The sequence below is a fragment of the Monopterus albus genome, unplaced genomic scaffold (genome assembly GCF_001952655.1).
Source record: "Monopterus albus unplaced genomic scaffold, M_albus_1.0 scaffold103.1, whole genome shotgun sequence".
Taxonomy (NCBI): domain Eukaryota; kingdom Metazoa; phylum Chordata; class Actinopteri; order Synbranchiformes; family Synbranchidae; genus Monopterus; species Monopterus albus.
In genome coordinates this window covers 37651-53165 of record NW_018127983.1, presented here as the reverse complement: position 1 = coordinate 53165, position 15515 = coordinate 37651, and the positions used below count along the sequence as shown (strand labels likewise).

The 15515-nt window shown below is 41.3% G+C and overlaps 2 protein-coding genes across 4 annotated transcripts; one reads left to right on the top strand and one right to left on the bottom strand.

The window, feature by feature from the left end:
- The first annotated feature begins 312 nt into the window (after positions 1-312).
- On the top strand, positions 313-7891 carry cunh19orf44 (chromosome unknown C19orf44 homolog). Of its 2 annotated transcripts, XM_020610100.1 has the most exons (10): positions 321-815; positions 1952-2122; positions 2255-2382; positions 2514-3003; positions 4046-4412; positions 4898-4977; positions 5315-5780; positions 5948-6037; positions 7134-7300; positions 7688-7891. In XM_020610100.1, exons 1-10 carry the CDS (start codon positions 663-665, stop codon positions 7715-7717), a joined length of 2142 nt encoding a protein of 713 aa, XP_020465756.1. In that variant the 5' UTR covers positions 321-662; the 3' UTR covers positions 7718-7891. The 2 variants fall into 2 exon arrangements, with proteins under 2 accessions (XP_020465758.1, XP_020465756.1); XM_020610102.1 differs by lacking the exon at positions 7688-7891 and having other exon boundaries at positions 313-815; positions 5931-6037; positions 7134-7221.
- A 676-nt stretch (positions 7892-8567) lies between these two features.
- On the bottom strand, positions 8568-15460 carry akr1a1b (aldo-keto reductase family 1, member A1b (aldehyde reductase)). 2 transcript variants are annotated; one of them, XM_020610104.1, is made up of 9 exons: positions 15303-15460; positions 13169-13264; positions 12147-12266; positions 11798-11949; positions 11266-11461; positions 10974-11173; positions 9442-9514; positions 9253-9339; positions 8568-8824 (listed from the first exon to the last, which is right to left on the bottom strand). In XM_020610104.1, exons 2-9 carry the CDS (start codon positions 13247-13249, stop codon positions 8759-8761), a joined length of 975 nt encoding a protein of 324 aa, XP_020465760.1. In that variant the 5' UTR covers positions 13250-13264; positions 15303-15460; the 3' UTR covers positions 8568-8758. The 2 variants fall into 2 exon arrangements, with proteins under 2 accessions (XP_020465760.1, XP_020465761.1); XM_020610105.1 differs by lacking the exon at positions 15303-15460 and adding an exon at positions 15156-15278.
- Between the last annotated feature and the right edge of the window lie 55 nt (positions 15461-15515).

Below are 15515 nucleotides of genomic sequence, written 5' to 3'. Positions count from 1 at the left end.
GGGTGTTGTTTTTCCCAGACAATTTACTGTTCCACACTCCAGTTTGGTGGGTGGCAGTGATGAACATCTACACTGAATTGCCAACCACCCATTGAAGCAAGAAGAAGAAGAAGAAGAAGAATCTGTGCCATCATACAAGGCACTTAGTGGATACAGAACACTTATTAGGTTTGTAGAAAGCACAGGGTTAAACAAGGTTGTATAATGTGAACTAAGTAAGGTTATTTTTTTGTAATACTGGGTAGGGGCCGTTCTGAGCTACACTCCAGTCTAGAAGGTGGCAGTAATGCACCTAAAGCTGGTTGCCAACCGCAATTAAATTACAGAGGAAGAAGAAAAAAAGAAAGAAAAGTAAAGAAGAAGAATCTGTTCCATGGATACAAGGCATGCCAGCGCTAGAATGGTTGCTATTCACAAAGCAGGTTGTGACGCTGCGAACAGTTTCATGTTAAACGCTAGAAATTCATGAACGAGTGATTCTTTGACAAACTTTTAATTCAAGTTCGCCCTTTGTAGTTAGCTAACTAGCATGCCTTTAGCTGTCTAACCAATGCAAGAGAAAACTGTTAGCTAACGTTATTATATTTGCTTAGCTAATGTTATCGTTAAGATAACGTGAAACATTAAACTTGTAACATCATGTATAGACGTGGATTAAGTTAATGGTTACGACATTAGAAAGTTGTAAGATGTGGAAACGAGGAGGTCGAAGCTCCGCTCTGGACCGAGCCCAGGTACTGCTGTCCGTGAAGAGGAGCAGTGGAGGAGTCGCCGAGTCCACACGGGGGTCTGCAGCCAAAACACCGGTGCACACGGTGAGTTTCGTGTCTCCAACCTGAATGTTTTTTTCTAATTCAACAGATAGAGGTTATTTCGATTTGAAATCTTAGCTAGGGATGGGCATTTTATTTTAGGTTTGATTACAATGTATTGTCAGAATAGAACTATGAAATCTGTCATTACCAACAACAAAACATACTATACATAATCTTAACACCAACAATACATAGCAAACATTTAACATATCAGACAAAATGGAAAGACAGCTGCAGTAAAGTCAAGTAATAATCTGAATAACAGGGCTGAGGGCTACTGAGAGGTTAAATTCTGATGTAACAGTTCTACAGACTGAGAGACAAAAGAATTCTCTCTAACCCAACTTTTACTTCATCATGTCAAAGGTCAAAGTGTCATATGCACAGTTAGGAAACGTGTTTCCCTGTACAATGAAATTCTTACTTGGCCGTCCACACGAATACCACAAAATACAAATGAAATGTAAGGTAGATAAATAAGTAACACAAAATCTAAGGCACTTAGATGTCACTGATGGCAACTGTTGTTTAACCATATTAAATGCGCAATGAATCTAATGTAATATTACCATCGAGAGACAACACCCATGAAGAAAACCTGTCTCCTGGATTGATAATGTGCAACAACAATAATGCTACATCATATTTTATAAGCTGATCTTATTTTGTACAAACCTCCAACTAAACATGAAGTGCTTGAACTGTTTGTATACCGAGCACTTCTGATGTGCGAGTGAACACATGCCTGGCACAGACACGAATGTGAGTCTCTTGAGGTGCATGCAAGATGCTACATGCTGCACATGCTATGCTTTTGGTCTGTGCCACTGTGTGCTTGACATGGACTGTCATGTCTCTAAATCTGAGCTGCACAGAATCAGATATCCCAGAGTGATCGACCAGTCACCGGTCAAAGGCGATCATGCTGGAAACCGGCCATCTCCGATCTCCACCGATCCATCGGTGCATCTCCAGTCATATAGCAGAAGAACAGAGTAGAATGAAATGGAAAATAAAGTACAAGTATGTCAATTGTAAAGAAGTTCTGAACTGAAGTGGATGTAATGAGTTGTTGTCCACCACTGGTAAGTCCCAGGATTCTTTAAAACCAGAAACATTCCTCCACTTTTCCCTAGGGTACTACAGGTGTATCTATCAACATCCGTTCTGGTCCCCAAAATCCCCACGCCCTGTTCTCAGATCTGAGTGACCTGTCCTCAGTAAGCTCAGCTCCTGAGCATGGAGCTGACACCGTGGGCTCTGCTGCTCCTGAGAAGAACCAGAGAAGAGACAAGGATTCTAACAAGGTTAAAGCCTAAAGAGGATATTAATCATTGATGCCATATTGCTCGGCTCAAAAATGCAATGGAACTTTATAAACTACCACAGTGGGGTGTTTGGTAGGTCCACTCTGAGCACTGCCTGTTTTCTTCTGTCAGGATCTCAGACCTCACAGCTCTCTGGGAAGAGGAGGGAGTAGGTTCTTAAAGAAGGTTCCACCAGCTGCAATAAACAGCAGCCAGTCACCTGTCAGCAAGAGCCAAATGGAGCAGATGACTGAACCAAGGTACATTTCTGTGGATGGAGGAGAAATTGGTTTGATGATTAGCACAAGGGTGTCATGTGGAAATATTTTCTGTTCTGATATGATTGTATTCTTGTTTTCCTTCATTCATCCTTTTCACCCCTTCTGCTCAGATATGCGTCACCTTCCCAGCACAGCTCTCAGACTGCTGTTTTGAACAGACTGGCTCAAATTGAGAGTCGTATTCGTAGCCACAAGCAGCCTCACGAACAGGCTAGACAGGGGCCAAAACCTGCCCACACCCTAACCTCAGAGCTGGAAATCTCCCTGCCACCAGAAGTAGTTTCTCAGTCAATGGAGGCTTCTGTGCCAGTCTCAGCACAGTCCAGCAGTGACCAGAGCCTGAAGGGGAAACGTTTCCTCAAGAGCAAGGCAGCTGCTGCTTCTGGGTCATCAAAAGGCCCAGATGCTGGTGTCATGTTTAGGCCCAGAGCTGCCAGCGCTGCTGTGCCTTTGGTGGGTTTGAAGACCAAATCAATGACAGCAGTGAGTCTGGAAAGTGATGAAGAGGACATGAGGAAACTGCTCGGAGATTTGTCAGATTCAACAGATAACAGCTTCTTAAGACAAGAGAAACTCTCTTCCAGGAAACAGCCGAACAAGGTAGGCTACCTTTTACATTTACACTCTTGAGCATTTTTGGTTAGTTTTCAGTCCTTTTATTTTAAATTAATTTCATTTAGTGGCACCGCAGATGGCTGCCATTGGTTCTGTACCGGAAACAAATTCCTTGTGTGTAACATACTTGGCCAATAAAGGTGATTATCCTTAAAACCACTTAGCATAGTTACTACGAGTACATGTCTTAGAACGGCATTGTATATATGATTATTTTCAGGATACGTTAGGCTACTCAGTAATGTCAGATTTAAATTCAGCAAAACATCACTGTCTGTCATGACAGTTTGTGTTTGACATGGATCACAAATAAAGAAACAAGTAATGCAGTGCGTTGTGTGTTGAGCACTAAAGTTCTCATCATGGTATGAGTGAAGTGAAGCGTATTCTAGCCGTGCAGTCAGTAGCTGTGTCCCTGCATAATAAATGCATACACTACAATACAATATGTGCTGTGTACTTGTTTTCATAATACTGTATACTGTTTTCACAGTTAATATACAACAAATCAATGTACTTTTGTGTTTCTGGGTCTCCTTCACTACCACAGAGTATAGATACCCGAATCAAGCTGGACGGGACCGTCACCGTAGCCGAGGGCTTGGGTCGGGTTCAGATAGAAAATTAGGAATTCGGTTTGGGTCTGGGTTGACACCACATTCTTGCTTCTATCAGCATATTGATTGATTGTACTTATGATACTCAGAAGAAGGCCTGCAGCGTTTCAGGCAGAATGTTCCAGTTGCATGCTAAGAATTAAAGTATCAGTTTTATTAGAGTTACACAGGTAAAGTGAAGACACACATGTAAATTACTGATTCTTTGCAGAGTAACTATGAACTTGAAGGTTGCATATACGACATCAGCTCATTGCATATTGCATACACAACCTCAGTAATAAGGCTGTTAGTGTTAACCGTGCATCAAAACCAGTGGGGCAGCGTTTTAGTGCAGTCATTTGCTTTAATGATTTGACGATGAAAACCCGAACACTTCTGCAGTTTGACACTGCTTTCCTCTCTCACAGATGATGAGGAAAGGAAGTCACAAGGTCTGCTCCACACCTCCCCCAGCTGCTGTCCCTCCCCCGTCATCCTCCAACTCAGCACCACCTCACTCCTCCGCCTCTCCTTCTCATCGCAGTTCTCCTTTTCGATTCACCGGCCAGGCTCAGGCCCACTTCAGCCCCTCTGTGCTCTCTCCATCCACCTCTCCCCCTAGTGTCTCCCCATCTCCTCCAGACACACACAATTCTCCTCAGAGGACTGGCAGTCCGCGGCGTTCCCTCTCCTCGACGCCCGTGTTTGGCGAGGTACTGTCTCTGGAGGAGCTCTTTCCTGTGGGGCCTGCTTCTGAAGATGCCCACAGTGAGATGAGTTTAGTTTCTTCTGAAGGTGAGGGCATCAGATACATCAGGAAGGATGGAGACTCAGTAGGTCTTAAAATTACCGTTATTCTGTGTGTGTCACTTTTACCAGTGTCAGTTTTTTGATGATTCGTTGACATCAAAATGCTCAGTCCATGTGCAAGAGAGGTTTCATGGTGCTTTTGTCCATTAATCCTGTTTCATTCTTCACTCCTCAAACTGCGCATCCTAGATGGGCAACAAGGAAGTTCATCCCTCTGCTGACGTAGAATTCATAGAGAATAGGACAAATAAAAATAAATTTGCTTTGCAAGACCTGAAATCTATAAATGTATAAGCACAATTCGTATGCTTTGTAAGTTTTCATCAGTGGATACAGCAGTCTAGAATCAACTTCATTTTCTAGATTTTGTTTTGACTGTATTTTTGAGCTGTAATGTATTAGTAGCACTCACGACAGTTGGATATGTGCTGTCACTTCATAAATTCTGTTATGTACGTGGATCCTTGCAGAGTTCAAGGTAAATGTGATGATGTTAGACGACCTTGTGCCTGTTGCCGTTGGATTTACAGAGGATACACGAGAAAAGGAGGTGGGTAATGGCAGCAAAGATTCAAGAACAATCTATTAAAGAAAATAGTCTAATAAAATTAATCGTAGTAGTATATGACATGTTGTGTGTGATGTACAATGTATTTGGATGTTTAGATGGAAATTTTTTTTGTTTCTATGTAATTTTGGCATTTACACATGCTGTAGTTTCCAGTTGACTAAGATTAATTTACAGCTGCACTAATCAGTATGGATCCAATGACTTTTTAATGTGAAAGATGTACTGCAGTGATTTATCATAACTCTGCAGTTCCCTATTCAGTTTGTTGTTTCCAGGAGCAGACAGCTTCATTGCTTGCTTATTGCTGCCTAAACAGAGAGAAGCCAGACACAGTCCCCCTGTTCCTGGGTCCCCGAGCAGATATCAGCAGCTATCAAGACTGAAGGAAGAAGAGCAGCAGCAGCAGGAGGAGGAGGAGGAGGAGGAGGAGAACGTGCTGCACTACCAAAGTGACTTTGAAAGTGCCAGCCAGGTTTCAGAGCACCTGCAAGGAGATGAAGAAGCAGCAGCATCGGAGGCTTTGGATTCAACGTCTCAACAGAAGACAGAGGATGATTACTCATGCACTTTCTCAGACACAAGTATCTCTGGCACGTCACAGACCTCAGGTCATAGTCAGATAGCAAGGTCATTCAGCAGAAACAGGGGCTCCAGATCTTCGGTATCGCATGGCAGCCGGACCTCGCCTCAGCAGCCAAGGAGGCGTGCTTCAGCCAGAAAGGTTTTAAGAGAGGCAGCAGTACAGACGCAGCCTGGTACCCTGGCCTACCCATGGTTAACTGGTTAGTCTGCCACTAATCATCAGCACCATGGTCACATTCATTTACCTTAATTATGACATTGTCAAGAGTTGTTAATCTGACAGTGACTGTGCATGTATTACCTCACACATATGAATGATTATACACAGACATTTCTGTTTCTCATCTCAGACTCTCCCTCTGTGCAGGTGAGGCTACATCTGGCCCTGCACTCTACACAACATACATGAATCCCATGCCAGTGGCTGCTTATATTCTTAGTGCAGAAACAGTGGAAGGTAAGACCCAGTTTAACAGAGAACAGTATTTAACATAACTACATCTAGAAATGCAGCGGGCACTCGTAGCCCACCTCCATTAAACCAGTTCTTTAAATGGATTATTTTCACAACAGAAAATGATGGTAGTCCTGATTTTTTGAGAAGTCCTTTGCAGGAATATTAGAGTTTTGTACAAGAATACTACAAACTTTCCAGCGAGTCAAACAGTAGCCACTGTTTATGTTGCTGTAGTTTATGAAGTGCTATTGAATAGAATGGCCTCGATTCAGACCAGCTCTACAAGAAACTGGTTAATACCAGAAAACAAACATCTTTGGTGGCCTTATCTAAACACTTTATGTACTTTTCTTGAGCATAGTGTTATTTTGTGACATTTGTGAAATAAATAGGATATTTATCAGATAATAAAAAATCTTCAAGTGCCAAAATTTGAATTGACATTGTTCATGAAATTCATGTAAGCAGCTTTACTAACTGGAGGCAAAAAGAAGAACACCCCTGAGAATAATGAATAATATCATCAGCTGGAGTTGAAATGAGTAGAGAGCCAGTATAGATGTGAGGAAAAACATGTAGTGACAAACTGGCCAGCTTGGTGCTTTGCAGATGAAATCCAGACAATTACAGACCTTTATAATCACATCCTTTCAAAATATTTCATCATGCCACACTAGATTTTTAAGTGATTAAAGGAGTAATTCATTTGTTACTGACAATTATATGAGAAGCTTGATAACCAGCCTCGTGAATTACGCTAGAGCCAGGAGGCAGTTGGCGTAGCTTAGCACAGAATCCAGACTTCACTGTATGTGGTCAGTCCAGTAAGAATTAAACAAACAGGACATAATGTGCTAATTGCTAAGCTCTAGAGGTGCAGTTAGATGGCTTTTGTCACCAGCTGTTTCCAGTTATTACTCTGGGTGAGTTGTGAACGATGTGTAGAGTGTTGATGAAGACACACTAGTGATGCTTATAATGCGAGTTTCTCACCAGTAAGACTACATTTGCCATAAATCCAGGCATTGTGCATGAGAGTGCTATAACAATGGTACTGATTGTCATCGTGTGTGTGTGTTCTGTATCCGTACGTCAGCTCTCAGCACCTACAATCCAGCCGTATATGTACTCACTGAAATGCTGAAACAGCAGCTTGCCATGACAAGGCAGTTCATTGAAAGCAGCTCCCATCGTCACTCCAGCCTGGTGCAGAGCCTGGGACCACCAAACTACAGATACACCACACTGGAGGACACCAAGGAGGTAAAGCACACTGCATACACATACACACACAGTGGCCTTGTGTGTAGTCGTGAATAATCTTTAGCTTCGACTAAAAAGTTAATATCACACAACTGTGCCATCAGTGGTTTGAACTAATTCATTTAATGTTCGACTTGTTAAAGAACTGACATTTTCTCACTAGTTATATCGCTACATGATGGCATCTTTATTGCACACGCACATGGCTTCCTGAACTCACTGACAGCGATGTGGCTGGTCTATTGGAAAATGATTGTGTTATGGAAAATGAACAAAAGCATTTAAATTGGCTTTGAGTTCAGTTTTCAAACTGCATTAAACTGTGGCTTTCTGAAACCTTTAGACAACGCACTCAGGTTTGTCTACGTTCCTTCCTTCTTTCCACAGTACATCCGTAAGCACCAGCCTTTGAAGTGACAATGGAGGAAGCCTTACGAGTACAAGGGAGACTACCGCTTTATGTGACAGCTGGTGCTCTGGCCTGATTACAGACCAAGAGACATTTGCCATTCCTTCATATTAAAGCAAGTTTTACACATGCACATTTACACTTTCTCTACTATAGGAAGAATTAAACTTGCTGTGAATCAGTCATGACCTGAAGCTCTGAATGAATTCTTCCTTAATGTGCACGTCAGGATCAGAATCATTCAGTTTTAAATGTGGGTCCAGGTTTAAATTGTGATGTTAAATGTGTGAATGAATCACAATTTCATTGGATTTGTTCAGTGATTTGAATGATTTTGGAGAAATAATATAAAGCATCCATGCTGTCAATTTCCTAGGAAATGATGACCAGTGTTGAACCTTCGTGGCTCTAATTCTCTTATAATGCGATGGTTTACACAGACCCCAAACAAAGGAATTAAATATTTAAAAATGTGAAAATTTGCTGAAAGTAGAATATGTATTTACAATTACACGTAATCAGCTACAGAGCTATAGGACTTTTAGGTACTTTGAATATTTAAAAGTCATTAATAGGATTAAGGCTCTCAGAGTCTAGTGTAGAAAAGAACAACTTCAGTTGTTTGTTTTCAGATATTTTAAATGTAAAATCTATTGCACTGGTCTGATTGACTTGACACCATACAAACACTCCAAGTCTTGGAAACAAACTCAGTCTGCATCATAGTACTGTATTCAGCTCCAGGTAATGCACATTTATTGTTTGCTTAAAACTTTCTACATTGTCCAAAACCACACTGTCTCACAGACACTTATTCATAAATAGTTATGTAAACTGGTTAACTAAAGACACTGGCAATTGAAGTAACAAAATGTTTATTTAAAAAATAATGTGTACAGGTGTACCTCATCACCAGAAGTAGCTTGAAATGTTCTAATTATAAGTGCAGGATTCAACTTCATCTAAAGACAATTTTCAATGCCAGGATCCAGTGTTGTGGGAAGGTGATGGGTTGTAGAAGGCACAAATTCAGCTTGTAGTGTGAGACGTCAGTAGGGGTCATTAAAAGGGTAGAAAGGATGTCCTGCATCCCTGGGAACTCTCTTTCCATCCACCTGTAATATCCAAACCAAACATATTTCCGTCTCTCCTTCAGTGATGCCTTTGTTCACCTGTCAAACCTGACATTTTTCAAACTAAACTGTTGCCTTTCCATTGCCGTTTGCCAAACTGCTCGAGTTGAGCCCATGCTGCAAGTTAATCATATTTTGTACCAATACTCATTACACTGAATTGTTCGGCCGGGATACAAACAACCAAAGTGAATTACTACAGATTACTACTTTTTTTACCACTGAAATCATACTCTGAGCTTCTAGCATGATGAGGACTCGTGCATAATCTGTCATTATCACCGTCTCTTGTTTACGATCTCTTACAAACTGAGCCAGATGGGAAACGTTTGCCAGTTGAAGGGACAATTAAAGTACAACACCATCAATACCAACCATGAGCTACAGTGCAGCACATAAAGTCCACTTACTTCAATCATCGGTACAATGTAGCGCCAGCCTTTGTTCAGTGCTGTAATACTTTTCATTTCCTCTGCTTCAAGGACAAAGTCAAACACCTGACAACAAACACACTTTTCTTTAGAATCTCGTTAAAGAAACCATCTAAAAAAGCATCATGAGCTGGAAATCGACAGCTTTGACTAAACGTCTTACTGCACCTGGAGGTTCTCTTTGATACGTGACTGTGTCACACTCTTCGGGATTGTCACCACACCTCGTTGTGCCTGCCACCTGCAAGTACAACAGACCTCAGTATTGAACATTAGGAAAGGTCTGTATGAAATGAAAACTATGGTAACATTACATTTACTTTTGTTAATAGGTAACAAGAGACACCTACTCAAAATTCCACTTAAAGTTTATAAACAGCACTGCGCTATCACCCAGCACTGCCACAGCATAGCCAGAGTCGGGCATTGTCAGCAGTACAGTGCACGCAACTGAAAGCAACACTTCAAATGCTGCAGCATAATTTGGAAAATGATTACTAGTAAAGTACTGGTATTTACAGCAGGGTACTTCATGCAGAGAAATGATATATAGGCTCTGTATGGTGATGTCACCTGATTTTACAGCTTGTTGCACTACCCCCAAGAGACCAGTACTGGATGCCTTTTGAGGCAGATTAATATTTGAAAGTAAAATAATGTGCTGGCCAACTGACCTGATTTCAGTCTTTCAAATCTTTTTTTTGTTTGTTTTTTAAGAATAGTGACCAAGACAGGGTATACAGTATAGTGACCATGTGTGAGAGAGTTTACAATTGAAAAATCTACCTGTCAGCACTCTCTGGTGGACAGACTTTGTAAGGGACATACTACGACTGGACCACTTCTGAACTGCAGTGTACTGATTCCAATATATCTACAATAAGCTAAGTATGATCTGATGTGTCAGCCTGGCTGATTTAGCGTTCTAACTCACGTCGTTGCCCCCAGTCAAGGTGGGACAGGAATGAAACATCCTCCGTTTGTGCTTTCTTTTGAACTTTCACTGGATCAGAGTATAAATCTATATGAATTTAAGGCTTCATTGATTTATTTCAAAAAGGCCAACTATAAAAACAATGCTTATAAAACTGGCAATATCTGACTGATGTACACAGATGTGTGCAATTATGCCTTATTTTGTAAATACAGACAGGTGACTAATGAAAGGAAAAAGCTGACTGAGTGGTCTCTTCCAGACTGACAGTGCCCTCATCCACAGGGTGTGAGGGGTCACTGAATGGTTTGATGGGTATGACGATGTGAATCATATGCTGTGGTCACAGCTATGGGAGATGTTGGGTGACGTGTTAGACAGCATCTCCACCACCATCGTCAAAACACCACAAGGGAACATCTTTTGGAAGAACGGTGTTCATCCCTCCAGTAGAGTCCAGAGACTTGGAGAGTCAATGCCAAGGTGAAGCTGTTCTGGTGGCACATGGTCGCCCAGCACCTCACTGAGACACTTTATTGGTTTGCCTTTCATTTGTCACCCATATGTCAATGTGACACATATTGTGCTACAAATGTGAAAACTAACAACTAGATAAAAGAATCAATTAAAGAACTTGAATTCGACAACTTAAACTTTTTCAGACTGAAGAAATATAATCTCTAAAGAATTCAAAACGCCCTGTGAGAACAATGTATTGTGTGGTAAAAGTGTCGAGCACTTGTTGGTAGCTGAGCTATGAACTTACCTCAGGATAATCTGAGCAGGAGACTTTTGATATTTGTCTGCAAGGACGGCGATCGCAGGCTCCTGAAGCACGACCGGTTCATCTGGATGTTTCCAGGCATGCTCAGGAGAACCCAGGGGGCTGTAGGCCGTCATCACCAGGCCCCGGTCCCGACAGTGGGCCAGCAGTTCTACCTGACCCAGGTAAGGGTGGCTCTCTACCTGTCCAATCAAAACACAGAGATACCAGGGTGACTTCTTACCTGACCTTTTTGATTTTGATAAACTTATTCAGCATCACAAACCCCCTGTACCTGTAGGACAGTTGGTTTGATGCTGGCGACAGAGAGAATGTCATCAATCTGCCGACTGTTGAAGTTGGAAAGGCCAATGGAACGGACGAGACCCTTCCCCACCAGCTTCTCCATGGCAGCCCAGGTCAACTTGTAGTCTATGTCGTCATACAGCATGGTGCCATCCTCCTTTCTGGGAAAAGTAACATCTCCTTGTCTAAGGGTACAAAACAGGAGCCATGTTTAAAAGAGATTAAAAGCAAGCAAGGACAAACTGAAGTAGAAAACAAGTAAAACTAGTTTTTATTTTGTTGAAATATGGCCCCTTTGCAAGTTCCTGTTAATGGTGATATAAGTACAGTGTCATGAATTCATTTTTGTATTTAACTCTTCTGTGAAAAATCAATTATATTTTCTACAGTCGCTATCATGGGATGACAGTGTTTTGTCCTATTTGTTAATTATCTCATTATCTCAAGAAAACAAAAAGGCGTTTTCCCTCAATAACGAGTTAATTAACTCAGTACTAGACCTTGGTGGAGACTGAGCTCACTGGAAGGCGTAGGGCCAGTGGATGAGATACAGGTCCAGGTACTCCAGCCTCAGGTCCTTCAGGGTTTTCAGGAGGGCCGGCTCCACATCCTCTGGGTGATGTGAGGTGTTCCAAAGTTTGGATGTGATGAACACATCCTCTCGTCTCAGGGACTAGTGCACAAACACCATGTCAGATATTCGTGACATTTCAGGATAAGAGAGACAAGAACGTACAGGCCAGACAGAGGTCTCAGCATCTGGTCTCTATCACCCTCAAAGGACAAATGGTTGGTATTTTGCTTTATGGAAGAGAAAGCTTTGTCACAGAAACACTGAGCTCACGATGCAGTCTGAAGAAGCTGTTTTACCTTGCTGGGGCCGAGTGTCTCATTGAGGGCTTCTCCGATCTCAGCCTCATTTCCATAGACGGATGCACAGTCAATGTGGCGATACCCAGCCTCCAGTGCCCAAATAACTGCCTGTTTCACCTGTGATGGAGGTAGAAGACATTATGTGCAGTGAGTACACATTTTGTCTTTCCTATTCAGTGTTGGCCCTGAAAACAGGACACAAACACAAAACACTGACTGATTTTCCAGGTCCGGATGGCAAATTAATGTGTTGATGCTCGGGTCTCTGCCAACTCTATGTAATTAAAGCAGTGTTAAATTATTTTTTGGCTGCTTTGGGCAGCAGAATATGTAACATTGAAATATTATTAACTTACAATGTTCATATACTTTAGTGAACAGTTGCTTACACAAACACCAGACACAGAACAGCATTCAAATATAGGTCCAATATTCACTTCTTTTAGCTCTGGTTTGGTCTGCACCAACTCCTGATGGGAAATATCTGGCTCTTTAGCTTCTAAATGCTCCCCTTTGTTAACCAGTTATCTGCTAACTTTGTCTTTTTATTTGGTGCTGAGCAGGTTGCGTACAGTCGATTGAGATTTTTTTTTTCCTGAATTATTGCTGGATATTATATTACACGATGAGAGCTGTCAGAGCAGACCAAAACAGTAAAGTAGTGGGTCATGAAACCAAAATAATGAGCTGAAAGAGGCTAAAACGTACCATAAAGCTAAAGGGAAGTGTGGTCTAGTAACAGTTCTCTGTGGGTTTGTCACTACAAGTAACACCATTCACATCACTCTCAGTGATTTGATCCACCATAAAAAAAAAATTGAAATATTAGAGTAGATTACAGTATATATTGAATAATGCAGCTTTAATGTCCGACATTAAATATATTAATATATTTGGATGGAGGAAAACAGGAAACTGAACAGGCAAAGATAGAAAGCTGAATGCCATGCATTTAATGATAAAAATAACCCTATTATTCAAATGTGTTAAAAACAAGAGGACAGACATGCAGCCTCTACCTTTCCTGGCTCACTCTTCCATGTTCCCAGTCCAATGAGGGGCATCTTTCGGCCCGTGTTGAGAACTGCAAAGTCATTCATACTTTTCGGAAGCACCTTAAAAAGGACAAGAAGAGCATGTTTCAGTCAGTACAGGGAGCTGCTCGGTGTACTGTTGTTTAAAGCTGCAGTAACAAGATTTCCATAATAAGATAGCCCCCTCTTATTGGCTTCATTAAGATATTTTGAATGCAACAGGGTTTTTTGTGTGTGGAATGGATCAGATTTGGCTTTTTTTTCCCTCTGCTTTTTTGTGTTGTTCCAATGCAAACAAAAGAAATAAACGTGAGAAAACCAAAGAATTAGTCAATGCAACTGAGAAGTGGTGCATTATCTGACATAAATGCAGGTGTGCCAATGTTTTTGGCCATGACTGTACATATTAAACCATCTGAGTTACCTGACTGACTGAAAAACAAACTCCTGAAGTCCCATAAATGATATGTCCTTTATCTAGATAAGCATACAAAATAAGGTAACTGCAAATTAAGACAAGTGACAGTTCCTTGCAATAAATCAAAACAGTTTTATAGTGAACACTATATAGTTCAATCCATACTCAAAACAAGATAATGCACTGAGTCTACATAAATAGTCTGTGTGTGCTGGTGGAATCATTAGGGTGTGGAGATGTTCTGCACATTCAGCAGATGGAAACTTGCATGAAATAAAGTAACCTAACACTTCCTGAAGAGAAGCCTCAGCCTTTCCTGATTAAGAGTTGTGCAAAAAAAGGGCTTGGTTTTTCACAGAAATAAACATAACCCAAAAGGAAGCACTGCTGAGTCTGACTGCCCAAAGGAGTGCTGACTTGCATTTCTCTCTAAAGTCAACAGACTGGACTTTTTTATAAAGTAACCTTGCTTTCACAGCCTCAGATCTGCTATACAGGAGCCATGCCAACATCCATACTCAAACAGAGAGCACAAATTTGAGTTCTCATCTTCAGACAAGATTTATAGAAATAAATTATCTTCATGTCTAGGGAGACCAAAAACGGTAATCGTCTTTTGCCTAGTCTTTCCAAAAGGTCCAGCTTTCCTAAGGCTTCAAACACTAGCTTCTGTTAGTATTAGAACAGATTTTGAAGTGTTGCTCATGGTTTAAACCAGCAGATATTTAGAAAGCAGACTGTAAACCCTCCAGTCTAAAGCAAACCATGTGAGGCTGCATTCAGCTATGCTGTACACAGACAGAACCAACCTCTTGATTAAAATGTTTTTCTGCTTTCCCCTTCTATTAGTCATCTTAGCAAACCTCACTTTATCTTGTGGTTGCTTGTAGGGTCTTGAGCCTATGTTTGGAAACCACTGTCAAAACTCAGTTACAGCACTTTGTTTTCCTCTGCCTTTGTTTGATTCATTGCTCTGATGCTCTTTGAGGCCCATTATTACTGCAGTGGATCCACACTGGAGTCATTTTTTATGTTTGTTTTTGTTTATTTTATTATTTGATTGTCTTCTGATGCATTTCGTTCTATTTGCAAAGCATGGATTTCACATTTGGTGCAAGTTCTTTTGTTTAGCATTTGCTTTGTCTCAAAACACACAGAATGCGTGTTGCTTGTTCTGTGAAGCAACCGTGATTTCTGAAATATCTCAATAGGAATAACGGAGATTTAGCAGATTTTCCCTAAATCCAGGTCAGCTGATTTCCTGGAAAGTCATGCGACAATGACCTCGAGTTCAGCAGCTTTGACGCCTCAAAACGCGACAACCTGCCCACGAATCCCCCAAAGAAACGCTTTCAAATATTAGCAGTTTACTTAGTGTCAGTAAGCCAAGTATGGTGCAACAAAAATAAATGTTCTGCGGAAAACAGCTGCCCATTACAATGAAGTCGCCGCTCCAGCTAGCTGGCTTTAGCTTCACGTTAACGTTCCTGTCCGCTTTGTACTCACACCTATTGCATTCAGATCGTTCCAGGTGTTACTGACTTAACTACTCACCCTCTTGGCGGTGTCAAAACAAAAACGACGGGATATCTCGAGCTGGCATTTCACAGACTATATGGCTAACGTTAATACGACTCGGGTGTGGAATTAAATAACAGACAATGAAAGCGGAACTCTGCTCAGTTAAAGTCACAAACTTACTCTTTCGAAATGTCAAAATCCACAACTTCTAACAATAACAGCCCTTGCAGTCCTCCTGCGCAGAACCAATGTGCAAGAGTTATACTACTGTTTTGTGCCAAGTGTTCAAAAACTTCAACTCATTTTGCTGACACTTCTCCTTCCGGTGTCACCTAGAATGATTCCCGCATTTCCGGTGAAAATACTTTTGTTTTAATAATAAATGTCCCACAT

What these genes read in the sequence shown, in the direction of transcription:
- akr1a1b (XM_020610104.1), bottom strand. Translation starts at nt 13,249, where the DNA reads ATGAATGACTTTGCAGTTCTCAACACGGGCCGAAAGATGCCCCTCATT. An exon ending in CCTGCTCAGATTATCCTGAG is followed by an intron (nt 9,515 to 10,973) that starts GTAAGTTCATAG and finishes TTGTACTTGCAG; the next exon opens with GTGGCAGGCACAACGAGGTG. An exon ending in ACATTGTACCGATGATTGAA is followed by an intron (nt 8,825 to 9,252) that starts GTAAGTGGACTT and finishes TGGATATTACAG; the next exon opens with GTGGATGGAAAGAGAGTTCC.
- cunh19orf44 (XM_020610100.1), top strand. Translation starts at nt 663, where the DNA reads ATGGTTACGACATTAGAAAGTTGTAAGATGTGGAAACGAGGAGGTCGA. An exon ending in CCAAAACACCGGTGCACACG is followed by an intron (nt 816 to 1,951) that starts GTGAGTTTCGTG and finishes ACTTTTCCCTAG; the next exon opens with GGTACTACAGGTGTATCTAT. An exon ending in GAGCAGATGACTGAACCAAG is followed by an intron (nt 2,383 to 2,513) that starts GTACATTTCTGT and finishes CCTTCTGCTCAG; the next exon opens with ATATGCGTCACCTTCCCAGC.